This window comes from Gallinula chloropus, assembly GCF_964237585.1.
Source record: "Gallinula chloropus genome assembly, chromosome: 5".
Classification (NCBI taxonomy): domain Eukaryota; kingdom Metazoa; phylum Chordata; class Aves; order Gruiformes; family Rallidae; genus Gallinula; species Gallinula chloropus.
In genome coordinates, this window is record NC_140090.1 from 7289027 (window position 1) to 7316549 (window position 27523).

Genomic DNA, 27523 nt, shown 5'->3' on the forward strand with positions numbered 1-27523 from the left:
CAATCCTGCCTAAATTTCTGAACTGAACCCTGAATAACACCTTAAAGCGTTGCTGTTGTTGGAGTATTTCCCAGAAGGACCGCAGAAGAGGGAGACACCCCTCTTATAGGCTACTTCATACAACAGCTATAAAGAAATCCACTTAATGTTTGTAAAAGCCGATCATTCTTCCTATTTCTGTTGAGCAACACGGAGTTGGGGGCAGGGGGAGGTAATGAAAAAAGACTCCTTCTTCCCAAAGGAAACTCCAAAGGACACCAAGTCTAACATATATATACACTACATATTCATAGTACAAATGTCTGGCTTTTAAGGATCTCTGCCTCCAAGCAGCACTAGTTACTTCTGAAAGTTTTGACTGTGAGTCAAGGTATTACTCAGAAGTAAATTTGTCTCAGGAATCCAACTCTAATTGAAGTTGTCATAACAATATTTTATAGTATAGATTATTACAATAATGGTAGGTACAGTTACAATTTCTAAGGAAAAAAGACAAGAAGAAATGGAGACAAACACAGCTTGATAATATTGATAGGTAACTCAGGAGCAGTAGAAAAGTCTTTACTAGAAACAGGGAAAGCAGAAAACTTATTGTAACCCCTCAGGTCTTATTGTTAAGGTACGTCTGCAATGTTACCTCATTTAAAGGTACCAATTAATTTTACTTAGTGACTAACTTTGAAGTTACTTGCAAAGTTACAAGTTTTTTAAATTATTTGGTTCTAAACAAAAAGAAAAAAAAAAGAAATATAATCTATAATTAAAGAAAGAAAAAAGTTCAACAAACCTGTCTGCTGCCCAGGCTGTGCCAGTGGCTGGTTCTGCTGCGTGCTGTAATGGACAGAAACGGGCCGGTATTGTTGACTGGAGTGCGGGTACTGATTGGGGGTACAGTAACAAGCTGGCATCTAAAACCAAACAGCAATTAAAGAGATGCATTATCTGCAGGTTTATAGGAGGCAGACATCTAAATGCAAAAAGAATCACGCAATAGAAGGAAGATGCAAAGCTTATTAAATAGTTTAACAGTTAAAAAATACTTGTACTACACAGATTCCCTCCTTAACAGCTGATTTCTTCTACCTTTACTGCAGGAAGTAACAATTCCCACTTCCTACAAAAGAAGATCTGAGACTCTAGAAGACTACAGAACATGAGCTTTACCAGCTACAGGTAAATAGGAAAACCTAGGTGATTACATTCTGAAGTAAACTGAAGTCAGTCATTTCTGTCCAGCTTTGTGTGAACCCAGGACACTTCCAAAGTGCTTAAGCCAGAAAAATCCTTCAACTCCAGAACAAATGCACAGTGCTGCAATTTAACACACCACACACAGAGGTCACTAACAGAACAGCATGATCCATTTTTAAATACAGAGTTTTGGGCAGATGAAAACAGAGCCACTGTACCTGTGGCACAGGTTGCTGCACATATCCCTGCTGCTGCAGGACTTGCTGGTTGACTGGGTGGCTAGATGTCGAGTAGCCTGGAGCAGAAACTGCTTGGCCAGAGGGCGGTGGAGCAGCTGCGATGATATAACCGGGCTGCTGTGGGGGCTGGAGCACGACAGTGGACTGGAACATAGCAGCGTGAGGTTCCGCTGGGTCAGCAGGCGGCTGGCGGGCAAGACTCATATGGCTAAACTGTGATCCTAGGTTGTCTTGCTGTGATGGTTAAAAAAAAAAACCAAGACACAAAACATTCTCAAATGTACATGAAAGAAAGAAAGATTAAAATAACCAAATAGTTAAGTTCCAGATATGCACATCTCAGATTACCGTGCAATAGCAACACCAGCCAAGGAACAACAGGAAAGAACAAGATGGAACACAGTAGTAAATGATCTTCAGGGCTGACAGCAGGAAAGAACATCCATATCCAGAAGCTTTACTCATTTCACAGCAAATATTCAATTTTTGGATTATATCTGCCTCTATCTAGTTACTGTATGACTTCAGTTGTCAAAAATAAAGTCTGACTGGCCTCCAAAGCTTGAGTGAAAACATCTAACTCCAGTTAAAACAGCAGAAGGCATTAATATTGCTGAAGTAATTTCTGATTTTGAAAGCTTAAGTTAATGAGGCTCTAATCCTGAATAATGAGGTACATTCCTCTAACTTGGTATTACACTAGATGCAAGGATTAACTTTTCTTAGCCTGAAATCAACTAACAGTCACAAGAAAGGTATACCAGTGGGTACCTAGTGTCCATATTTTATTAACATCTGAAACTACAACACTCCTTGCCCTGAGCACTGCAGGAGCAATGTGGAATTCCAAACTTCAAACCCCAAGCTCCTCTTCCTTACAAGCAGCTCAGCATTATCACATGCTGGAAATGAGAACTTAATGAGTATTGCATTTTTTTTTTTTGCTGAACAGGAAGATTTGGTTCATACTTCAGAAGTGGACTCTGCAAACGTGGAGGAACATTAAAAATGTTTGAAGACCAACTGATCTTAGATCATTCTGAAGGAGGTAGGAGTTCAATCAAGAAAGAGTAAGTGCAAAATCTCTCTTTTACTGATTAGCTGTGCTCATTTTATGACATTTTATTGTTGCGAGACTACAGATATTCTTAGTATCACTGAAAATATTAAAAGGGACCTACAGTACAAGCACGATTAACCACCAAAGCATGGAGCTACCACCAACTGGATGAAGCAAACATTCCTGGTACTAACTGAAGATGGGCTGCATTTAGATTACAAACCAAGACCATCAGCCCTTTTCACTAACTGAAGTGACCATAGGCAGGAATAAATTATTGAAATTGCCAGTATTTAACCCATTTCCTGCATGTGAAAGGTTCTGAGAAGTTTCATTCTCTGCTTTAACAGGGGTTGTGAATGACAGCCCCTGAACTAGCTGCACTACCAGCACTTCAGTCACATGCTGAACTCGTGTAGGAAGCTGACACTGGTTCATTAACCATTCTCATTTGAGGCTAAAGAGGTAACTTACACTGAGTGAAGCCTCCATGCGTGCAAACTAGAAAGTAACAGGTCAAAGTGTGGCTAGTATCAAAACATCCTCCATGAAGTGCAGTTTCCTCTAGGATGGCATGCTCAACACACAGATAACAGTTACAATATAGCTTTAATTATGTGCAGGGTATTGCATTCAGATGAATCTGTATCTATCACTAGAAGATGTTTCTGATTAGTGTTCAAATCATAACAAAATAAAGCCTCTGAATACACAGTGAAATAGCTATTGTGTAACACTGCGGTGAGTTACCCTTGGCTGGCTGTCAGGTGCCCACCAAGCTTCTCCATCACTCCCCCATCCTTACCAATAACCAGGGAGAAAATAAGATGAAAAGCTTGTGGGTCAAGAAAAGGAGAGATCACTCACCAATTACCATCCAGGCAAACCTGACTCAACCTGGGGAAGATTAATTTACTAACCCCCCCCCCCCCCAATTAATATCAGAGTAGGATAGCAAGAAATACAAACAAATCTAAACGCAGCTTCCCACAACTCCCCTGCTTCTTTCCAGGCTCAGCTTCGCTCACAGCTCTTCTACCTCCTCCCCAAGTGTCACAGGGGGACAGGGAATGGGGGTTGTGATTGGTTCCTAACACTTCATCTCTGCTGCTCCTTCCCCCTCACTCTTCCCTGCCCCATTGTGGGTCCCTCCCATGGGATATGGTCCTTCAGGAACAGACTGCTCCAGTATGGGACCCCCATGGGGTGACAGGGCACACCAGCAAACCTGCTCTGGTATGGACTCCTCTCCATGGGCCACAGCTCCTGCCCTCCACAGGCTGCAGCTTCCTTCATGGAATCACTGCTTACTCTGGAGTGGGATACTACATGGGCTGCAGGTGAATATGTGTTCCACCATGATCCTCCATGGGCTGCAGTGGAATAGCTTGCCTCACCATAGTCTTCTCCAAGGGCTTCAAGGGAATCTCTGCTCCAGCACCTGGACCACCTCCTCCCTTTCTTCCTTCTGAACTTGGTGCCTGCAGGGCTGTTTCTCTCTCATCTCCCTCACAGCCGCTGCACAGGACTTCCTACCCTTTCTCCAACACATTCTGTCAGAGATGCCACCAGCGTTGACAAGTGACTCAGCCTTGGGCAGGACAGCGTCAGTCTTGGAACCACCAGAAATTGGCTCTGTCCAACACAGTGGCAGCTCCTGGGCTGCTCTCACTAGGCTTCAGTTTCAATTCGTGGGTTTTTCAGGGTGTGTGTGTGTGTGTTTGTGGTGTTTTGTCTGGGGTTTTTTATTCATGTTTTTGTTGGCTTTGTTTTTTCCTTAAAGACTAAGATATACTTCATTTCCAGCTTCTATTTATTAAACATGGGATGTCAGTGAAGTGGGAGCATTAAGAGTTTTGGCAAAGAGGACAGAACAAGGTAACCTCAAAAAACCAGAACAGCTGATCCCCTAAAATGTATTAGGGTTCAGCAGAAGAGCGAGCAGACAGAGAAACAAGAAGGAAGGATGGAAAGAGGTTAATTCAGACGTAGCAAGGTACTGACTGGCTAACAAAACAGTAACAATGGTCCTTTACAAAGGAGAAATAATAGATATCTAAATACAGAGATACACAGATAGAGCCTTAATTATATACATTTCTGCTGCACTTGAAGCAAATGCATTAACATCTCAGAACTATTCCTCCCCCCTCCCTCCCAGGTAATGTTTGACTGTGACCAAAAAGCTAGCCAGTCATTACACTGGTATCACACAGCACTTACAACCAACCAAGCAAAGGTCAGCATCCACTAAAGATTAACCCACACAGAGAAGAAATGAAGAGAAGATATAATACCACAGAATATTGCTGTGTAGAGGAGACTGGCAGGAGCGGGGGTGGATAAGAGACTGCAGAGTACTGAACAGGCTGGGAAGAAGGCTGCAGAGGCCGCATAGGCTGAAGAGATAACAGGTTTATAAACATGGTTAACATCAGGGTAAGAGAAGTGAGAATAAAGTCAAAGTCTTTTCTAATAGAAAAAGCAACTATGGTCCAGAAAAGCAACGATGCTGCATTACTACAAAGGGAATGGATACGTCTTTTTTTCAGCTCAAGACTGCACAGAATTAACACAGAAGTAGTTTTCAATAGCTGTCTCCCAGCAGAAACACATTTGCTTTACTGGTTATATATCCTATTAGCTATACATCAACAAATTGCTTGAATTTAACATTCACTGTTTCTTTTAGAGGGATTTATGTAAAATTATAAAATAAAGCCTACAAATTCATTCTAAAGGCACCTTGTTTCAAAGTATCTAAACCAGAATTAATTTACTACTAACCACAGACTAAAATGTACTACTTGGGTTTAGTCAACAAGACTAAAATATTTTCTCTAGACTGTGGCTATCTGAACATCAAACAGGTGTCACTGCTGAGAATATTTTGGACAGGTTCATTCTCCATTGAGACAGCAGTCCCAGCAGTAGGAAGGAGTTTGTGAATTAGAGTGCAAATGCCACATACACACTCCCATAAGCTAGGTAGGGAGAGAGACTACAAATGAGCCTTTTCCAAAATGGACCATCTCTACTGTGGCATGTGCAGGTATCCTGAACAGGAGATTTAAACAAGGAAGCGGAACAAAGATAAATGTTTAGATGAAGTTCTATAAATAGCTTTGTGATAAAATTTGAGGACATCTTTCAAATGCCACAGGAGACTATAGCCAGTAGCTTGGCGCCTGAAACAGCTGCTGTGAAAAGAGGCAGAACCCTCCCTCTTCCTGCATGTATATGCTCTTTACCTTTCTTCTTCAAGGGCTGAGGTCATCTTTAATCTGTCCTGTTTTACTAAATTTCTCTTCTATGAGATTAGGATGAAATACATCCTGCACTGCTCACAGAACTGCATGCTGAAGAGTCAACCAAGGTGCTGCTAAAGCAGCCTTCACAGTCTACCATCTTAAGCTACTTTTGTGCTACACATACTGCTTGTGCAGTACAGCCCAAGAGTTCATCTGGCTGAAAAATAATGCCAGGTCAAGGAGACAAAGATTTCAGTTCGATTAACTCTCTCCCCAGATTGCTAAATAAATGACTGTTAATGCCAGGGGTAACCACATGGCATAACTAAGGACAAAGGCAGAGCCTCTTCTCCAGAGCAATCCAGGCTACTAAAATACCTTCTAGATTCCTAAGAAAAGGCTGCCTACCATGGTCAGTTATCAGCAGTTCTGAGGGCTGCAGGGGGGAAACATCCAGTTTCCCCCTATCTGCACAGCCAGTATTTCTTATTCCATGCTTCAACGCAACAAGCCTACTGCTGACCCCTTGTTACCAGACAGCATCCTGACAGCATCAGTTGTCAATACAAGCATCATGTGTTTGACATGTGCACCTGTGAGAGGATGTGATTAGCCGCTGGCTGTTGCTGAGGTGGTGCAGGAAGAGGTGGCTGTTGCGGAGGTCCAGGCACTTGGGTCCTAACAGGTTGCTGAGGCATAGGAGGGTTGTACACAACTGGAGTGCCGTCTGGATTAAGGAATGGCTGACCTGGGAAGTTGAAAGAGAACACAACCAAATGACAGCCAGTTGCAGCATCTAGGTTTGGAGAAAATAAAGACAAATATATTTACAGTAGGCAGATTGAATAAATTAATAAAATTTAAAAAAATAAACAAAGTCATATTGGTTTATGTGGAGGATGATCTAAGCCAAATCCACACAACTGCACTCACAGCAGCAATGACTAAACATTTCACAAGCTACATGCAATTAAACCCCCAAACATTTAAGGTAAATAAAGTTATCCCAGTCTCTACCTAGTGAACACAGATAAATATTTGCTGGTCTTGAAGACTCGATTTTAATAAAGTGGATTGAAAAGGGTAGGAGTAATAAAGAGAAAAACCTCCTGAAAATGCTATTTTTAAGGACCTTTTAAAACACCATTAAATGAATCTCTTTTAACCAGAACACAGGAGAGCTTAAAGGCAAATATTTAAAAACACAGATAAAAAGCAGCTGCTGCAATGGCATTCCCATAACTGCTAATAAGATTACTGTCAAAGGGCTCTTCCCCTACTCGTAGATAAACTGGCTTTCCGCTTTCAAATTAAACAATGTATTATTTTTTTCCTATTTAATAATTTGCAAGTTCAATATTACAGCAGTGGAGTAATGGAAAAAAAATTAAAAATAAATTACTTAGAAGTAAATTATACACAAACAGTGATTTATTTTGGTGCCTGGGTTGGAAATACCCAAAACAAATCACAGGAACAACAGATTAGCTAGCCAAGACCAGTGTCTAGCTGCTTAATGACATGTGCCTTTCAATGGTTTATTTTGACATTAAAGGTCCAAATACTGATGTATATTTTTCTCTTCTCTGATGTAAATGTTTTCTAGTCTGAGACTCTTTCCCAAAAGGTAAAAAACTGAGACTAAAGCCTATGACAGGACCCTAGTTGGGGTGCAAAGGAGATGAAAGCTGCTTCAGACTTCATCACGCCATCGTACTTCACACACTTATAGAATGCTTTGGGTAAGGAGGGACCTTGAAGACCATCTAGTCATGCTCCCCTGCCATGGGCAGTGACTACCTCCACTATACCAGGCTGTTCAAAGCTCCATGCAACCTGGGCTTGATTTAATTCAACTGGCCAACAGAGCAGTGTAGCAGATACTGGAGAGGGGCCTGGGGCAATTAATACAAACTCTAGACAGGAAGCACCTACAGACTTGCAGAAAGAAGCTACATATTATCAGTTCAACTGCAGGTGATCAGGCTACATTCAATGTAGGTGAATGGATTTCTCTTTGGTGCTCAAGAATGGGGAATGTTCACACTAACACAGAGTCAGATATTCTTATTTCCTTCTACAACTTTCTGGTAATTGCAGGAGCCCCTCCTTGTGTCCTATAGTGGCTGAACGAGTGTCTCGACCATTACTGTCTTCAGCTACTGAGAACAACACTCTTTTTGACCTAAGCTCTGAGATCCTCTGTCAGAAACACTAATCTATGGTTTTTGAACTCTGTCACTTGGAGCAATAAAGCCAGGTGAACAGTTACAGAATATGATAATTTGAGTACATTGTAAATGGAAAGTTTATCTGAACCTGGGTATTCCTTGTTCTGGACTATTAGACAGTCAATTAGACACTAATAAAGACTTTTGTTAGAAAAGGCTATTAATGACTGGTTTAAATACATTAAAAATCGACACACTGTAGGAATGACCACAATGTCTACAATTCTGCTGCCTTTTCTGAAGAGGGTGCAAGTTCAAGATGTTTTCAGAAGAACAACTTTCACAATCATGTTTGTTTGCCCTTCCCTGTCAATATGTGGAAGGCCCATCAATGTAACAGGGAAAGTGACCAACAGTACAGGAGGAAGAAAGTGAAACACATCAAGTGCAAAAAATATGGAGGAGGACAAAACTGAAGTGAAAAGGACTTAAAACCTGCTACTTTTGAAATGGCAGAAATCTACCATGTTTCACATGCAAGCACTTCCAAGCTGATGGTGTCATTTCAGTGCCTGCAATCTCTGTTTTGCTGTGCAGCAACTCTAAAGACTGCGTTGTGGTCGTGCTATAATCTCATAGAATGACACACACCAACGTTCTTCATACCTCCTGCAGAGTACAACTACCCTAGTGCATACAGACACTAACCCCACTTATTTTTCTACAGAACTTGTTCACTAATTGTATTTGTCTTCAGATGGTCAGAGGGAACGGAAAACCCTTGTCTAAGCTGCACAACTAGAAAACCCAAGTCAGTAGCACTACAGTCCAGAACCCAGAGCTAAGTTGGCAAATGCATCCTGCTCCACATCCAATGTCTGTCTATGGAAATTAAGACATTACAGCTACTCATTTCTAACCAATGTTTTTAGCAGGCTTGGCTTAAACCATTCATTCACACAGTGGGGTATTTAAGAGGAAACTTAGTCAGCATATCAATATGCAGAATTGTTAAAATGAAAAAAAGCACCTCATTTTCTACATAACTGAAACTGATTTATATTAAGGAAAAAGAAAATTAACTAAAAGGTTTAACATTGGAATAGGTAAAGAAATAACCAGTCATTTTAACAATCCCAATGATAAAAACTTAGTTTAAAAGATCACAGGTTTTATCTTAAAACATAATAAAGTCCATCTACGGAATGGTAGGGAGTATTTTCTTTTTTACAAGAAAAGCAAATTTTTAAAATGACAATGTAATAATTTTTCCAAAGATTACTACGTTAGATAAAAGGTAAATGAAAATCTTCAGAATTTCTTAACTTCTACAGCAAACTCTAAGCTTGCCCAGAGAATGCTAACTAGCCATTTAACCCACCCATCTCCTTGCATCTACTTTATGAAATATCAATTTCCTAATACTTACTAAAATATCAGTATTGGCCAATTACCCCAATATCCATTTAATCCTGTTTTAAATTGACAAACAGACATTTGGAAATAGCATGTAACCTCATGCTTATTTCTTTCACTTGTATTAAGTCAGTGTCAGGAGCACAGAGAGATGAGACTATGCTGCCACAAACAAAGTGAGGGATGATAAATTCTTCCAAGTCAATATAAATACTTCTTCAGGCTCTCCCCTCACAGAAACTGTTTTATAGTAGCACAGGGACAGACTTTTAATTAGACTTTTCCCCCTTCTGAAAAAATCCGAAATGAATTTTAGTTCAAGTTATTCTGTGTTCTGGATAAGAAATCAGGATTTTCTTATTTTGTGCAGATCACTGAAAAATTTACATACAAGTTAAAACTCTACCAGAGAAAAGCAAGCAAGTTACTTATTCCTTTGAACCTAGAGTCATGCTTTCTTTTCAAATCAAGTGCACTGAACAAACACAACCACAGAGAAAAAGAAAGAAAAAGGACAACACTGACATTCAGCCTTATGTAAACACTCGTGCATTTTTCTCCACCTTCCCCATTGAACAAAAACATCCACAAGCTTGTACCAACCTGTTTGAGGGTTGATCAGAACACTGCCAGGTGGTATGCCTGCCGCTTCCAAGGGAAGCAGAAAGAAGCTAGCGCTAGTAGGTGCCACTTGCCCGCTTACGCCGCCACCATCAAAGGAAAGAGAGTTACTAGTGCTGACAGTTGGATAGACGGCAGGCGTGCCATGAGAAGGCTGGCTTAGAGCTGGCACTGGAAGGGGCTGCTGGGTGTGAGAAAGAGAACCCGTGGATGACCCTACACTACTAGAAGACTCTGAACCTAGGAAAGGAGTAATGAGAAATTGTTTTTACCTAGAGACAGAAACATCATGCTCACTTAAAAAGTATATATACGTGCAAACGCTTACCCTTAAAGCTCAGTATTTAAGTACATTATTAAACAGTGGCCTTTTCAATGAACTCCCCCCTTCATCTCCCCTGGAATATCATTACAAGGTCCCTTCTGCGAACCAAGGGTCAATTCAGCACTGCTTTGCACTGAAAGTGAGGTTTTTCGTATCTAGCTGATGTTCTGGACAGAAAATACATGCCTGCTTATTCCAAAATGATGGATGCACATGTGTCAGCTGGATTCACCAAGTGATGAACACACAGCCTGCAACTACTGCACATGTGCAGGCCATAGGGTAACTAACGCACATGTGGCAGGCCCAAGGTCCCTTCAGATATGTTTGCTTAATTCACATGCTCTGTAGATAGAGCCTGTGTGCAAGCAATGACCATTTTCTTTTCACTAATAGATGCCAGAGATCATCTCTGACTCACCTGCTTGACAACTTGCAGAATACTAAAACCCTCTAAACAATTTTTCCCTCCTCTGACAATTTTCAGACTGAAATCAAGAAAGCAGCTGGAAAAAAAATATGGTAATGTGGTAGCTTTAGCCTAGTTTTATACAACAATTGAAAGCTCAAAAGGAGCATGAATAAGTGTGTGAAAGCAATAATAATCTTACAGATATGACTGACTAAACATTGCAAAGCAGTGAAGAACCAGACCCCGAGCTTTCTGAAAGCCAAGGCATGCAGCTAAAGCAATTTTCCCAAACTCCAAAACGGAGAGATCTGTAGAACTGCACTGATCCTTGATCGTTATATACCCAGAGATCTAGGTATACAGTTTATCTTTTTATTAAGTCTTTGCTGTGATAGCTGCAGTACTTGGAAGCAAAATGTAGTAGTTAAATTTAAGAAGTCTTCATTAGCAGCCTCTATACAATCTAGAAGAGAATGCAAAGAAGGGCTGTGACAAAACTGATCTACTGAAGTTTCTCTGCAGCCCTTCATAAAAATTTCAAATTGTGACACTTGTACTTGTGTGTATAACAAGATATTGTAGCTTGAAGCATTTGCTGATGCTGACTGTTAACCTTTTTTCATTGCTAGATGAAGTGAAACACAAAGCTATTAATTGTAACCTGGCCAAAGCAGCATAACCCAGCTCTGTGAAACAACCTTCACCTGACCAGTTACTCTGATTAAAATTTGTTTACAAGCGCATCCACTTCTAGATTGTGTAGAGAAATTTGGCTGAAGCCATCCTAATTAAAGCCAATTATACCCTTGATCAAAATGAACAAACAAACCAGTCTCAACACATGCAAAAATCACCACAACCTGTAACCACCATCAAGACAGGCCTTCTGAACTGTGAATGTTGACTCTCAGAATGCCAAAATAAAGTTTCCAGGAAATGATAAGAATCCATGTATATTCTTGCAATTTAGAAAACAAAGGTTTTTAAGACTGTATTTTATATATAAGCTATTGTTGGGTTGTAGTTTCTTTACAAGCTGTGCCAAACAGCATTACTACTTTGCTAAACAAAATACTTCAACACGATGGCACAACTTCACAGCATATGCAGGAGCACCTTGGGATGTTAATTCTTCCGTACAAGTATACAACAGACAAACAGAATTTGTACTACAGTTGTTTCACTGCATTAAGATGCAGAAGTGTGGTGATGTGCCTATAAGGCAGTGGTGGTTTAAGGGAAAGCAAAAGATTTAAACAGATCCTCATAACCAATAAGCTTTATCAATAAGAACAAAGCCAAGCATAAGACAGGCAAGCAACGACATGCTTTTTTCACAGTTATACTTCCAATTCTGAAGTAGTGGATCTGTAACCCACCCATGTGTTACAAGCCTCAAAATCCTTCATAACCAAGACTGTCTATTGTATCAAATTATGTTGCCATTTGGAATACAAGTATTTACCAAGTTTCATTTTTGTCCCACAGCAGATTTATATCCCTATTTTCTGGGATTTTGGTTTGATGTTAATTACAAGTTAACACACTTTGAAACTCAAGAGTCATAGAACACATATTTTCAACCCTAGCATTTCTGAATCTTACACTTTGTTCCACTTATCTGATTTTTCAGCAATCTAAAAATTAACTATGCTTTTTAGTTATATTCAGCTAAATGTAGCAACGGCAGTAGAAGATAACACAGCAGAGATAACTAACAATTCACAGGCTTTAATACTGGTTTTCCTAGCCAGTAGGACAGCAGTGCATGGTTTCCCAAGACTGCACAAGGCAGCTTTGCCAGGCTAAAACTGAAGAGCTCATCTCTAAATTTGTATTTTGACCAAAGTACTTGTGTTAATAAACACTCCCAGACATGAAACACATTTAGCTTACAGCCATCTATAATGCACTTTAAGTTCTAATTTAAAAGTCAAATAGTTCTCATTTAATTTGTTACCCAAATTCTACCTCTCTGAGGCAGTTAAGCACCACAGGGCTGTGTCTGTAGTCACTCCATGTACACAGCACCCAGTGCATCCAGAGGGAGTTGTACTCATGGAGCACCTACAAGACTGAAGCCTCTACACATGTACCCATCTGCCACACGCATCGAGTATCACACCATCGGAACAATGCATTTGTACCAAGTGTATTATACCTGTCTTAGACAGCCTGCCTGTGCTTTTGCTGCTTCCAGAGCTATCTCCTCTTGTCAGAACTGATATCCCACTGAAGCTGCTGGCTTTCGTTACAGCTGGCTTCAGATTGCGGATGGAGCTATCCGAGTCGGTGCTGCTCCAGGGACGGGGTTCACAATACTTCAGCTCATTCTCAGTACTGCTCTGATGGCTGTTGGCTGATCTCCCTGACGTTTCCTTATTGATTCTGCAAGTTATAAACTAAACTTTTAGCACAAGCATCAATTGCAAAATAAGGGAAAATAAAAAAAAAAGAGGAAAAAAAAGAAGAAAGAAAAGGTGAAATGCATGCAGAATACTTTAGGGTTTTATTTTATTTTAAAGAAAGTATCAAATACCTAAGTATCTGTCGTCTTTGTTGTGTACTATTAGTTTCTTCCTCCTGGATTCTGTTGACATTTTAATAAGATAGCTTAATATTTATTAAGCAAATAGGAAAATGAAACAGAATTAAACTGCAAGTGTTCTTACCTTTTATCAGTGAAATAATTCTCTTGGGAACACAGGGACTGAGGGGCAAAGAAGTGTAGAAATTAATACAAATTGCATCTAGAAGCCCTACTACAGTGCAGTAACAAAACATGCTGCAGTCTGGAGTCTTCTGTATTATACATGGACTTTTACAGCACATCTCTTTAAAATAAGCTGCCTGAAACATGAAGCTCCTTGGTGTATAATTTCCATGTTATGGAGAAAAAAGGCTATATAAATAATATAAAACAAGATAAAATGGCCCATCTGCAGGAAAGAAAAGTTAGCAATGGAACAGTTACAACGCTGACTATTCTGTTTATATCCATTTTTTTCCTGAAATTACAATTTTTCCATTGCACCTTTGCTGCCTTATGTGTCTTCCAGATGATACTTCACCACAACTCTGTCAACAACACCCAACTGAAAGTGTGAAGTAGAAGACTGTAGTAATTGCACTGAATTCTTTAGGCACAAAACCACATTATGCTAAAAACCAGACAGAATATACAATCAAAAAGGCTATTATTAACCTCAACCATGTTGTCCTTGACTGAGACCTCAAACATTTAGCACAAAACTTCTAAGGGTACAACATATGGTAAGTGAGCATGCAAAAGGTTATTTTATATCCAAAGGGCCATTCTTTTTGTTCGTAACTAAGGTGAACAAAACCAGGCTTTTGGAAAAAGATTTGGATATAGTCCATTAGCCTCTCAGAGCTCATTACTCTTTTTTCAGAACATGAATTTGGTTTTGGATGTGCAAAAGCTGCAGATAAATGTCAGAAAAAATGGATTATTAGAAGTAACATGTATTTTTGAAAAGGTATTTGTTCTGTATCACTCAATATAATAAAACATAATCACTATTTGTGATTGACTTATAGTTTACAATGACACCTTGATAACACCAGTCAAGGGAGACTGTGTTTCTACATCTCTGACTGCAATTTCATACATGAGAACTCAAATCATTTTACTCTGACTAGTCACAAGATAACAGACAAGAAGTCAGAACCCCCTCCAGTATTTTGGTTTTCTTTTTTAAGTAATTATTTCTCTGAGTAACAACTGAAAATATCACAGTAACACGACTAACAGTAAGGAGTAAATTAATGCACTGAAATAGGCAATGCTAGATAATGCACCAAAATCCTTCTGGAAGGTTGCTTGAGTTAAAGCAGTAGTGATTAGAGAAGACAGGAAATTTCTTTGTAACTTCAGTATCACTCCAGTTGCACTGATGATTCCTATCTGCTCAGTACCTGTCAGATACAGAAAGTTTCTGGAAAAAAGTATCTTTTAGAAGAATCCACATGTGCATGTATATGTGCAAAGTATTAATACAAAATACCATCAGATTTTCTTTGATACATACATCTTGTGCAAATATTCTTTCTCTAGCTCTCTGATATTCTTCTTCACGTTCTTCTATGGATTTACTTCTTCTGTCATCTTTTAATCGTATTCTCATCTAAATTAAGTGATACAGTGTCAACTTCTACAGGAAAGTAGCAAAAGTGGACAATAAAATACAGCAAGTGGAAGGAAATAATCTGTATGTATTTACCTGGTTGTCATCTTTGTCTAAACTAGAGTTATCTCTTTTAAGGATATACCGCTTCTGGAAATCATCGCTCTTCTCATCCTTTATATGCTCACAAAACTTTTGGTCAGGTCTATGGAAAGTTGCCAAAAAGAAAAGATTTATGGTTTTGTAAACATATACTATAGACTGTGGAACAAACTGACATATACTCAAGATCTATATTAAGTATATGTAATATTCTAACTGAAGTGACAGGTTGTTGTTGTCCAGGCAATGATAAAGGTACCAAAGACATGAGATTGCATGTACCCCTGAAGTCTTGTTCCTGAGGCATAACAAACCTGCTTTCAAAACCTCTTCCTCCTTCAAAGCTTTTCCTTCAATTTCCAATTAAGATGGCAAGCAAACCACATGCCCTTGGGGAATCAGAAGTGCTCTCGAATCCAGACTGGTGCCATGCAAGGGATACTGGGCATGCATGGAAGAGAAGATAGGTGCTTTCTGCTAGAGCTGTAATACCTCAGAATTCATTTCAAGGGAAAACAGGAGAAGGTAGAGGAGAAAGCATCGAAACTTACAAACTTCTAAAACAAAATTAAATAGAAGTGAGCAAGAGAAGAATAGTACAATGCAGGCAAGCAAGAGCTTCACAAGACCATAGTGAGAAGATGAAGCAACAGATTATATATGTATATTGTTTTGTGAAAGAACATAAGGTGTTTTGCAAACTCTTGTTATTAAAAATAGATACCAAGTACCTCAACAATAAAAAAGGCTGCCACTATCATAAGAGAAGTTCTCAATCAGGAAATATTTGTCTAATAAAAGACAAAACATGTATACTGTTCTCTACTTCTGTTTCTTTATTCATTACCCAGGACATCTGTATAGAGTCAGGAGATTTCTCTATAAAACAGCCAACCCTAACTATTAGTTACTGGATGCCCAAACATAATTAGCAGGCATTTCAGAGAACCTTTAGACTGTCTTACCTCTTTCTTTTAAAGGTCCCTGAATTTACTGCCCTGCAATCACCAACTTCCCACTCCACTGAGACGTCCCAGTATGCACTGGGTTGTTGATGTCAGTAACATCACTGATCGGCGATGGAGCCGGGAATCTGCCTATGAGGAAAAGGTAAGTTTGGGTTTATTCAACATGGAGCAGATCTCCAAGGTTTTCTTTCTAAATTCTTATTTTATATCCAAAGTGATTTAAAATAAGAATGCTGAAAACATTAAGAATCTTAATGTCTGCAGGTTAGATGAAATGCCTGCTAATTAGTAACTATACCTAGAAGGGGCTTCCAGAGGCCATATGCCATTTATATATGGTCTAGAAAAAAATGCATTCAAATGAAGAAATAGCTTTTAATAATTCTTATTCCCCACTTGAAGCACTAGACTGAAGCTTCAGTCTAGAGATGCTGACAGATGCAAAGGCAGATTTGAAATATATGCCTTTGTAAGTCAATTTAGATAGAGAATGTATAGCCAAAGCAAAACCATATACATGAATATATAAATTATTCCACATGTACTTTAGACTTTATATGTTTTTCTATAAATTTTTGAGGATGAAATTGTTTCAGTGAAATTTCAGTGTAGTATATTATTTCAGTTGTGATTCTAAGATTAGGGTGGCTTATTAAAGGTTTTTCACCCAAAGCTATAGGGAGTGTACAAAGAGACTGGGACTAGCACGCAGGAGCTGTAACCTCCCATTTCCATGTCCAAATCATACAGTACCTTAAAAAGCCGACAAAAAATGGTGTCTGGCAAATGTTTTAAGTTAAAACTAGGAAGTAGGTGGTAGAAATATACCTACACAGCAGTCCTTTGTCCTACTGAGAGAAAAATGAGGAGACAGAGCAAGTGCAGAGGACAGAGAGAAGAGCTGGGTCCTTTAAATGAAAATGTCATTTGTGCATGGGGTTTGGAGTTGCTGTGGTCCCCAGGGCTACTTCTTTTATAATATGGATTTGCCTTGTGGTTCTCCAAACACTCCATAGCCCTCATAGTAAAGTACACACCATGACTGGCTAACCTGACTGACACTTCTACTGATGAGGTGTCTCTCTTCCCTGCTATGTTTAGTTTGTAAGGCCATGTGAGATCTGTAAGCAACACTACTTCCACAAAAGACTTCAATGCCTGAATTCTCCCAGTAGATTTTTAGAATACAAAAGCCCAAGTTGTGCAAGACTTGTCCCCTCTCTTCAGCAAACCAGAAATAACTCTAAGTTAAGAGGTGGTTCTCCTTGCCAAAAGAAACAAAGAACATAGTTTGTAACTTTACTGGTATAAACCTTCAAACAGATAAATTTTTTATATAAATTCTTATTTCCTTGAAACAAAGTTAGCAACGCATCCACAAGAAAAGCAACAAAGTCTTAATTTACAGATGACATCCCCTTTTCCCCCAGAAGTAGTTTAAACAAGAAACAGATTGCATTATTACACAGAGCTGGAAGTCGAACAGTCAAGATCTTGCAACTACCTCTCCTTGCTGCATGGTTCCCAATGAGCAGATTGGTGCTACAGATGCAGCACCAGTTCACTATGTACCCCAGGTGTTAAACCTATGTGCCTAAAAACTTTTTTCAAGACTGTTACACTTACATTCTTGTATTGCTAGTTTTATTTACTATGACTGACTTCCCACTCTGGTCCACGTTGTGCTCTAATCCAAAGTAAGCAGCTACCCTGTGCAACAGCATTCTATGGTAAGATGTCATTGGGGGAAACTTTTTCCTTGGAACTCTGGAAAAAAGGAACAGTAGCTTTATTAAGTACATAGGAACACTCTTGAATTCTTTTTCCTATAAGAGTACAGTACTTACTCATTATTACCAATGAAATCTAAAATTTCCTGTTCTAATTTCAGCAGCATCATTCTGTCCCTGAAAATAAAAACACAGCAACTCACATATGAGACACTCCAATAACTGCAGCTGTATTCATCTTAAGAATACACAAAGATCTGTGATCAAGGGATGATGGCAGACTCTAAACAGGACCACCAGGTGTCAAACCAGTATTTTTAGGACAAAGTATTCATTTTTCACTAAGCTATATTTTATTGAACCCGCCTAGTGAAATATGCAGTTCTCATCTCAGAAATCAGAATACAAAGACCCCTCAAGTAATTTCTGCCCAGTGGAATCAACAGAAAATACAGTCACAGAGAAGACAGTTTCAAGAAGGAAGAGCAGGGAATAGGTTGTTTCCTGTTGGCTAGTATGCATAGTAAGATTTGCAGAGGCCTGAACTGGTCTCCCTTGATTGTGCAGAACATCATGGGACCAATGAGACAGGGTGACAGAGTACTGGTAACAGGGGACACTACTACAACATCAACAGCTGACACGCTGCAGTGTGATGAGATATAAAGAGAAGACAAAAAAAGCTAAAACTCCCAAGTGATAGACATGAACATTAGCTGAAGCACCAGAAAACAAGTCTTAAAAATGTTTATGCCAGTTCCCATATATCATTAGTGTGAAATTAATCATCCCACAGTTCATAACTTGTGCACATCAGATAACCCAGTTTTCCCAATTATTGAGCATGTAAATCCAATTTCTTGTTGTCATTGGGATGCTTTATGACTTCAAATTGGAACAGCATAACAGTCTAGTAGAGAGGTCTGTGCATTCTAATTTGACTCTCTAAGACAGAACAGTGTTGGCCCCTTATTATAGCTCATTTTACAGTTTTTGCCAATAAAATAGAATGCCAATACATTATCATACTGGAAATAATAACTATAATACTAACAAATAACAAATGGTAGTGGAATAGCTTTTGTGACAATCCCACTGAGTTGACTGCTTGCCTTGTATATATATAAAGCCACAGACCTCCTGTTAAACCCCACTGAGAAAAAGAACAAAGAAGATAGACACAGCAGTGTACCACAAACCTCAAAGCATCAGAACCATGTCAGCTCCACTGCTAACAAAATGATGGACCTGAATTAAATCAGCTTTGATTCCTGATGTGCAGAGAGAAGATCTATACCTCTAACTATGGCTATACAGCTTTTTAAAAAAGAACAACTCCCTTTGTCTAGGAATTCAGTGCAAGGCATATTGAAGTGAGAAAAGGCCATTTATTCTAACATGTAGATGCCAAAAGAGTAGTAGTTTTAGAGACAGATCACAAGAGTCCCATCAGGGATAGAATTACACGCAGAGAGAACTCATTATTTGCTTATTAAACAGTAAAAGCTTTTAAACCATTTCAGTGTCCTGAACCTCTGCTCATATAACACACAAATTACAATGGATTGGTACTTCAGATAGGTATTTAGGATGAGATTCTTGTTGCACAGGCTGACGTGTTAGACACATAAAGGGCAGGGGAAGAATAACAAAAAACCAAACTCAAACACATGGTGTTACATCTCAGGCAACGACAAGACAGAAAAGCAGAAAGTTGACTTTACCAGTGCTTACCTGGGATTGTTTTTTAACGTATTTACTAAAAATTCATGAAGATCTATACCAGTGGAATCTGTGTATTCTTGGCTGGAATCTAAGGATCAGGGGAAGAGAGCAAAATTACACTTTGAACAAACATGAATGCTATTCTTTTCCACAATTATTGTTGAACATGGCATTTCTGAAACAGTACTATTTAACTACTAGGCATATTGCTCTCCAAATTAAACACTTCCAGTTTCCAGGGAAAATGCTCACAGATGAAATAAACGAAAAAAGAAAACCCAACATCACTTTCCCCAGCCCCCTAATTCAAGTGTAATACAGAAGGCAAAAGCTTCAGTAACACTGCACATCTATTAACAGGTACTAGGTGTTCTGAAGCAGTACGATCACCCTGAGTCACCCAAGTTCTCAATATACTGTTGTATACACTTCTGCTGACCAGCAGCTGATATACAGAATTACTGGATGTCACCCAAAGAAATACTGTAATTCAGAATGTAACAGTTCAAACTTCAACATTGTTATTTTGTATTATCAAAAATCCTTGTTCTGTTGGACTTGTTTTCACAACATAAGGTTTAGAAGTTTTCAAAAAGTATCACTTCTGTCTTCTGTCTGGTTTTATTAAAATAAAATCTTCAAAGTTACATTTTCTTCTCTAAAATCTGTCACTAAAAGCAATGGTTTTACACCAAATCTACCCTCACATCAGCACCTTCCAGAGTTTCAGGTGTTATTTGTAAAGCTAGAGGTGTTTTAACAGTATCTTGGAACTAGATTTCTTTCAAGAACTACTGTATCAGGTTAGGCACAGCTCAAACTTATGTCCACATGCTAGCTGTTCCAGGTCTTTTTGTGGTCAGTATGGAGAGCAGTTATTGAAAATCAGTTTCTATTGGAGCAACAGTGTCAGCAGTGAAACCTAAACTATTCCCAGAGAAAATCCGAGGACAAGGAATCACTAGTACCCTAAAAGACAAATTACAGCAGGTTCCTTTATCTGCAGAGCTTGCTAAGCAATCAAACCCACCCCTACATAAACAAGAAAGCATAAATGAAACCAAGCTTGCACATTTATGGTTTGGGAAGAGTGCTGATTCCAAGGAAGGGAAGGCAAAAAAGAATAAAAAAGTAAGCCTGGTAAAACAACTTTAAGATTGCATAATTATTTACTTTGTTATTTTGCAAGTGAGCAATAATTTAGCTATAATTACTACAAGAGTGATGCCTAAATTGCATCATTTTCTATTTTAGCATACCCTAAATTGGGAAGTAATTAATCTCCAGAGTATATACCAGGTGAATTTAAAACAGCTACTTCTACCTTAGGCATTTTGTTACTTTCATCTTAATTCTTTATCATTGCCTAACATGTTGGTGGGGTTTTGTTTTGTGGTGGTGATTTTGGGGTGATTTTATCTGTGTGGAGTTTTGTTTGTATGTACTTTAAAGGTGGAGCAAGTTAGCTCCTAAAGAACAAGCTAGTTTCAGGCATCTTTTCCAAGACTGAGATTTATAAATGCAGCCAAGTTTTCTATACCAGCACTTTCTATTTCACCAATACCTGCCTGCCAGCTGGGATGAGATGCACTGAAATCCCACAAGAGGAAGACCTTATGGAATTGCAGGACACAAAATGGACAAGTGCTACCTGTCTCAAAAAGAATTCTAGCTTTAAAGACATTTCCTACACACAGATTGATCTAAGATGTTTAGATAAACATTCCATATCCTTCATGTAAAGCAAAAGCTGTACAAGGGCTTGCCAATCTAAAGGCATAAAAGCCTTCTACCTTTAGGAGGCATTAGGAAACACGGACAGAGATGGGCTTGTATCATCAATTTTGCAGTTCTATTCCAAGTTAAAAAACCAAAGGTTTCCAACAGGTAGATCTTCAATCCAGAATGCAGGGAACTGAAGTGAAAATTGCACTTCTCATTTTTACTTCCACAGTTCCACTCTTGCTGCAAAGCTTTGTAAAAAAATTCTAGGTACTATGAGAAGTAAAATAAGCAAACAAGGACACTGGCTTCTGGTGAATAAAGATCCAAACAAGTACAAAAGGTAGTTGCCATTCTCACTTAAGTTTCACAAAGGTGGTAACAAAGTCTAGGAATGAGTAACTTTTACAAAAGTCAGTTTTACAAAGAACATCTGGATACAAGTGAGGCTTTTATGCTGATCTGCATAGCTTGACAGGCAAGAAAGGAAAGGAATAGCACATGCTGGAGTGCATGTGTTTGCTGATGCCTCGAAAGCACTGTACCCTCTGGGACCAATTTCTTCTCCAGCTCAAATATGTCTGTTCCCTTCATTTGCTAAAATGAACAGTAACACTTATGCAATCATGTCCTGGAAGCAAACCACATCATCTTTAAATATTCCTATCTACACAGTATATTTAAAAGCACCATGACAGATAGCAAACCTCTTGATAACATTTTTCTGGACAGTTTATCACTGGATTTTTCCTTTTCTGTTTCATCTTTTGCAGGCTTTTCTTCTTTTTCAAAAGACTGTGACAACTGGATCTGAATTTTCTCCTGTAAAAAAAATAAAAATCAGTCATCATGGAAATGATTTCAAACAATACCTGGAGGAGAACTGTTTTGTAATATATTACCTGCAAAATAAAGAAGTAACTAGGAAAATAATTGCCTTCATATTCTTTCTGATCCCACATGTACTTTATGTGACCATAAAATGAAATTACTCATCAGCAAATCAAATATTAGAGAGACAACATAGAAAGTCACCATATAAAATTTAGGATTTACACATACTTCCAAGGTCCTAGGTGTTATTTCAAAATGAATTTAAGTACTACAGTACACAAAAATATTTCAGTTTTTTAGATTTATAAAAGTGAAATAGCTTCTAAGTTTTTAGGTAATGCATCATCCACAACACTCCCTCCCTCCACCCCATTCTTCAGTTCTTGACTGTAAAAGCTTGTTTCAAGTTTCAGTTTGGTTTATATCACACAAAAAAACCCCAAGCAAACACCCAAACAACCCACACCAAAACCTCCCCAGATGTTTCCATCTAAGACAGACCAACATTCCCAGATCCACGGGGAAAGGGATAAAGGGAAATGTTTACAGCACAAGATACCAAGACAAAGTTTGCAAATATTACTATCATCTTCAATTCTTAACTTCCTGTATATTTGAACAGCAGCTTTCTGTGTGTGATCATCTCAAAAATCCATGTTTTTATACAAGCAGGTGAAGTACCATAAAGTCTGTTCCCCAAATGCAGCAAAAAAAAAAAAGCACTTATGTTTGTAATTATAGTGACATAATGGTCCCCACTAAATAGTGGAAGTTTGTGATTTGCTTTTCAAGCCTCTCTACTCTTTTGACCCTCAGTGAGGCACTAAAATATTTCAGACAGCAAAACCTGAGTAGGCAAGGGGAAATATAGACATCATGTGTCTGAATGACTTGGGGAGGTAAGAGCACAACTCCCCCAACACCTTTTACCCTGAGCTCCCTCAAATGTTGATTCTGCTCCTCAGACGCCAACAGAGCTGATGCTGGCACTCCCTCCACCAGAGAGCATCTGATCCTTCCCGACCCAAAGAACCTGCCCCTCATCCATTCTCACCTACCACTCTTCTGTCCTACACTGAATCCTTCCCCACGTGCACCCAGACAGTTCTTCAAACCTGCTCTAAGCTCCTCCTCATGTGTCATCCCACAGACTCGACCTCACTCACGTAAGCTGGCCAGAGTTAAATATAGTTCAGGATTCACCAAGGCTAAAGACTGTTTCACATACAAACACATCCTTGCACAACCTGCAGCAACACTCCTCCCTGCCCTAGCACACCAACCTGCTTGCTCTCCCTTAGTCCCTTCAAAGCTGGGCAATGAAAACCCTACACCCACAAGGTTATGGCTAGAAACTAGTTTCAATAGGCATTTTTGAAGTTTTTCAAGTGAGAGGAAAAAATGTTTAGAGGATAGTTTTACCAGCTCTCCCTTTCATTATGATTTTCCCCCACATTAAATCTTCTAATTAAACTTACCAGCTCTCAAACTCCCTGCAAAACAGCATTACAAGTGTGAAGACTTCTCAGCTTTTATGACATTATCTATAAACAAATCTGATAAAAACCCATTGCCAATCACTATTAAAGCACTCTTTTGTTATTTCTTTCCTTGTCTTGAGAATTCACTTGACTACAAACCTTAAGGAGGTCCAAACGAAAACTTTGCATTCCTCACCTCATAAACCTGAACTCAAATAAACGGCTTTGTCACTGTAGACTATGAGACCTACTGTTACCTTAGTAGCTGCATCGCTGTTACTTGAAAAGAAAGTTTGTCTTTTATTTGGATTCACCAATATGATATTCTCTGTTTTACAATAACACTCTACAAAACTACAGGTAAATTAAGGAAGTATTCATAGTCTGATTTTCCTTCACTAGAAAATTGATTGACTGCATATTCTAAACTCATCTGAAGTAAAGGTTTACAGCAACAGTTTAGTCAAAGGATTTCAGCAAGTAATCATTTTCATACTTCTTTTCCCAACAAGAGCTAAAAAAGGAATAGCCATCTGAACAGCCACTTCTACTATCACCAATTTCACTTCAAAGTGTGATACAACAGAACGGTACACCAAAGGGCACTTTCTTGTGAATTCATGCTATAAAAACTGTAGCATCTAATTAAATATGACCTACTTGACTGGAAAGCTGCTGAAAAATCTTTTAACTTTTATTTCCTAAAATACTTTCAATCCCACCCTATTTTTGTAGCTTGTCTCTGATGGCAAACTGATTTAGCCAACTCCTCGCTGTAGCTCAGATCTCCTATCTGAAGTTCTCATTGTAGCAGAAGAAATTGTCACCAAACCCTGATTAAACAAGCTAGGCAAAGAGCAAAGCCCCTTAACCCATCAAAACCTGCTAAATTCTCCCAGCTTACAAACACTTGAGAACATGGCAAGAGTCAGGAAACACTACACAGTATTACTCAAATGCCCTATTGTCCTGAGACCTTTACCTGGCTTTTTACCAGCAATCTCTAAACCTGAATTTATACAGGTCAGCATAAGCAGCATTACAGACCCTGGTGGTCTCCTGCCACTGTTCTTGTATTTTGCTAAAGAAAGAGTTCAAGTCTTTGGAAGGTTTATTTTTAAACCCATAATAATTGTCCTTCATAGCCAAACAGCCACTCCTTAAAGGGCTGAAACAGCTGATCCTTGCTAGTGTTTGTACTTCCTATTAGAGCATACAGAATTAGAACAACCCCAGCTAATATTTAGACAAAGGATAGCAAGAAAATAAGGAGTTGGCATATTTACAAAGATGAAAGATCAAATAAACCAGTTATGTTTGTCTTCCAGCAACAAATGGATAAGCTTGTTCTTCCATAGCAGCTTTTAGTAAAAGGCTGACAGTGCATTTCAACAAATCAGGTGTAAACATTTGTGAGCTTTTACCTTCATTTCTCAGTATCTTTTTTAATGTTGCAATTGCTAAAGAAAAAATAAACAAGTGTACAATAAAATCAATTGATCTGCTTGAGACAATTTGGCAGGTCTGCCAACTCTTTCATTAAAGCCTCTGGAGAAGCAGCCAGCAGTGACTTGCTAATGACTCCTACACCTGCACATGCCTAGGAGCTTTACTGTGCTAAGAGCTGCCATACACACACGAGTGAAGGAGGGGTGACTCCAGAAGTCACAGGCAAGACTAGAGAGTTATCCCAAAACTCACACCAGTTCTGGTTGAGCAAGTGTGTTTTACATCTTATCAAGGCTAATGCTTTCTAATCATTAAAACCTGGTATTCTTCAAGTATCATCAGCAACATTATCCTGAATTTTATTCTTCCTATGGCCTAAAATCCATGTTATATATGAACACAGCTAGCCTGGCCACTGACCTCGCAGACACAATAAACACCTACACATCAGGCTTCACAGTGCGGGGCTTGAGGCACCAGCAGTGAACTGGTGCTTACAGAAGAAATATTCCCTGCCATTCCCAAAGGTTCTTTGGGAAAGAAAGCAGAATAGGCAAAGAAATTGCCTGTTATGAGTTGCTACAGAGGGTCATGGAAGACCTGTGCCTCATAGGATGGGCACTTCAGCATCAGAACTTGTAACAAATTCCTACTTGTAACTTCTCAACAGCACACATCTCCCCACTCCACAGGGAAGAATTACATTTGCTCTCTCGATCATTTGCATAGTTATTGGGCTCTGCCATCTTCTCTAATTACTGTTTCTGAAGAAAATCACAGCTACATCTAATTTTGTTTCTTAATGTACCGTTGGCTTCATGGTTTTCCCTCCATTTCAGCTTTGGTTATCACACAGGTCAGGTCATTCTGCAGACCTGGCCTCTACATCTCTTTCTCCTACTACAGAAACTCCTTACAACAAGGACCGGTGTGCAGCTACAGATTCCCAGATGACACAGTAACAAATACCATCTGCAGAGAACACATTACAAACATCTGATTTAAGATTAAAATACATGGTGCTTCTATAGTGCTGGAGGTTTTTGAAATCTGAGTGTCTCTTGAATTTGAGATATACTATGGATGAACCACCTACCAAAACAGGATGCTCTCTTCATGTAATTAGTGACCGAAGAAGTTAAACCCCACTGCTTCAGACTAAACAACTAAGCCTGAACTAGACCTCTCAGTCAATTTTGTTAGTCCTATGCAAAACATTACAACACACTTGTAAATAGCATTAACTTTTGTTGTTTTAATCTGTTACCCTGCAGCCTGTACCAATCCAAGACGTAGATTTTCATCAAATTATCAGGCCCAGTTTCAAAAATGTCTCTAGTTAGCTCTTCAAATACTTGTATATTAGTAGGACAACAACAAAAAATACTATAAATACTGTTTTCTCAGTTTTCTCAAGGGAAAAAAAAAGAAAATTTATTTTGTGGTTCAACCTTAGGGAATTTTAATTTGCTTGACAAGTACCTACATGAGTTCTCAACCTCCCTCAAACTGACCACTCACCCAGCAAAAAACCTCACAGCCTGCTATTCCACTGGTTCTTTCTGCTTAAGAAAAGGAGTCTTTTCACAAGTATAGAAGCTTTTCAAATAACAGCAAGTCAGTCACCACTAATTTTGGTTTAGGAGTGAAAAAGAAAAGCATTTTGATGTTCCTCATTCACACACAGAACTAAAACCCGTAATAGTATCTTCCTTTTATAATTACAGACTTGTGTGAAGGTAAAGTCAGGAAAGCTAGAGTTTGTTTTAAATTCTTGAAAGTGTTTTTTACATCTTTTGTATAGCATTTAGGAACTTCTTGTACCATCTCAATAGACATAGCTCAGGCATGTGTTAACAGAACTATGAACAATTATGGCTAATATGCAGGAATTCAGTTAACACACCAGAACTTAAAGCTGTTTAAATTTTCCAAATATAAGAAACTGTTAAATTACACTGTATATCAACTCTAATTTTTCTGTCTTACTGATGGGAGACAGCACTTGAGGAGTTTAATACTGCCTCAAGTGGGCTGTAGCACTAGAAAGTTAAATCTAATAACAAAACCCCTCCTCCTGTTGCCCAGAAAAAACATTGTAGTTCAGAAAAACAAAGCAGCAAATTCTTTGCCTGATATTGCCAATTCTATTAAAGCTGTATAAAAAAAAAGTCACATCATATGATGTCTGCATAGTTTTATTAAAGAGTACCCAGAAGATTTATTTTTGAACAATAAGTTACTTCAAACTGTTTCAGAAACTTCAGTAATGTGATTTTTACCTGGACATCCTGTGATATTTCAGCTGTGGGAGGTGGTGGATATTCTTCACATACAGCAAGGCTCCGAACTAACTTTAACTTTGTGTTTGACTAAAGGAAAGTATGTAAAATTAAAACCTATGGCTCATAAAAATTATATAAATATACTATAAGCCATTCTTTTCCCATTCATTTAATGTAAAACAAAATGGCTGAAAGCCAGCATTTTTAATATGTTCAATAGAATAAATCATTTCCTACAGGACAAAAATACCCAAGCAATTGCAGCTTTTGAAGGCACTGTCAGCACAATAGAGCACATCTAATGAAAATTAAATGAAATCTTTGGGAAAGTGTTTCTCTCCATAACAATAAAAAGCCACCAAAAATATAAAGGCAAACCACAAAAGCAGACAA

General features: G+C 38.7%; 1 protein-coding gene across 1 annotated transcript in view; it reads right to left on the reverse strand.

Annotated features, from left to right (window-relative positions):
* The window catches only part of R3HDM1 (R3H domain containing 1), a 51417-nt gene that overhangs the window by 15245 nt on the left and 8649 nt on the right, over positions 1-27523 (reverse strand). Inside the window, exons 4-18 of the mRNA XM_084264770.1 lie at positions 27128-27217; positions 21789-21903; positions 19369-19447; positions 17752-17811; positions 17531-17671; positions 14931-15039; positions 14739-14834; positions 13359-13396; positions 13226-13276; positions 12848-13074; positions 9932-10189; positions 6335-6489; positions 4788-4889; positions 1410-1664; positions 788-908 (exon numbers count right to left, since the gene is read on the reverse strand). Coding sequence (XP_084120896.1) covers positions 788-908; positions 1410-1664; positions 4788-4889; positions 6335-6489; positions 9932-10189; positions 12848-13074; positions 13226-13276; positions 13359-13396; positions 14739-14834; positions 14931-15039; positions 17531-17671; positions 17752-17811; positions 19369-19447; positions 21789-21903; positions 27128-27217 — 1897 coding nt within the window. The remainder of the gene's footprint in view (positions 1-787; positions 909-1409; positions 1665-4787; positions 4890-6334; positions 6490-9931; positions 10190-12847; positions 13075-13225; positions 13277-13358; positions 13397-14738; positions 14835-14930; positions 15040-17530; positions 17672-17751; positions 17812-19368; positions 19448-21788; positions 21904-27127; positions 27218-27523) is intronic.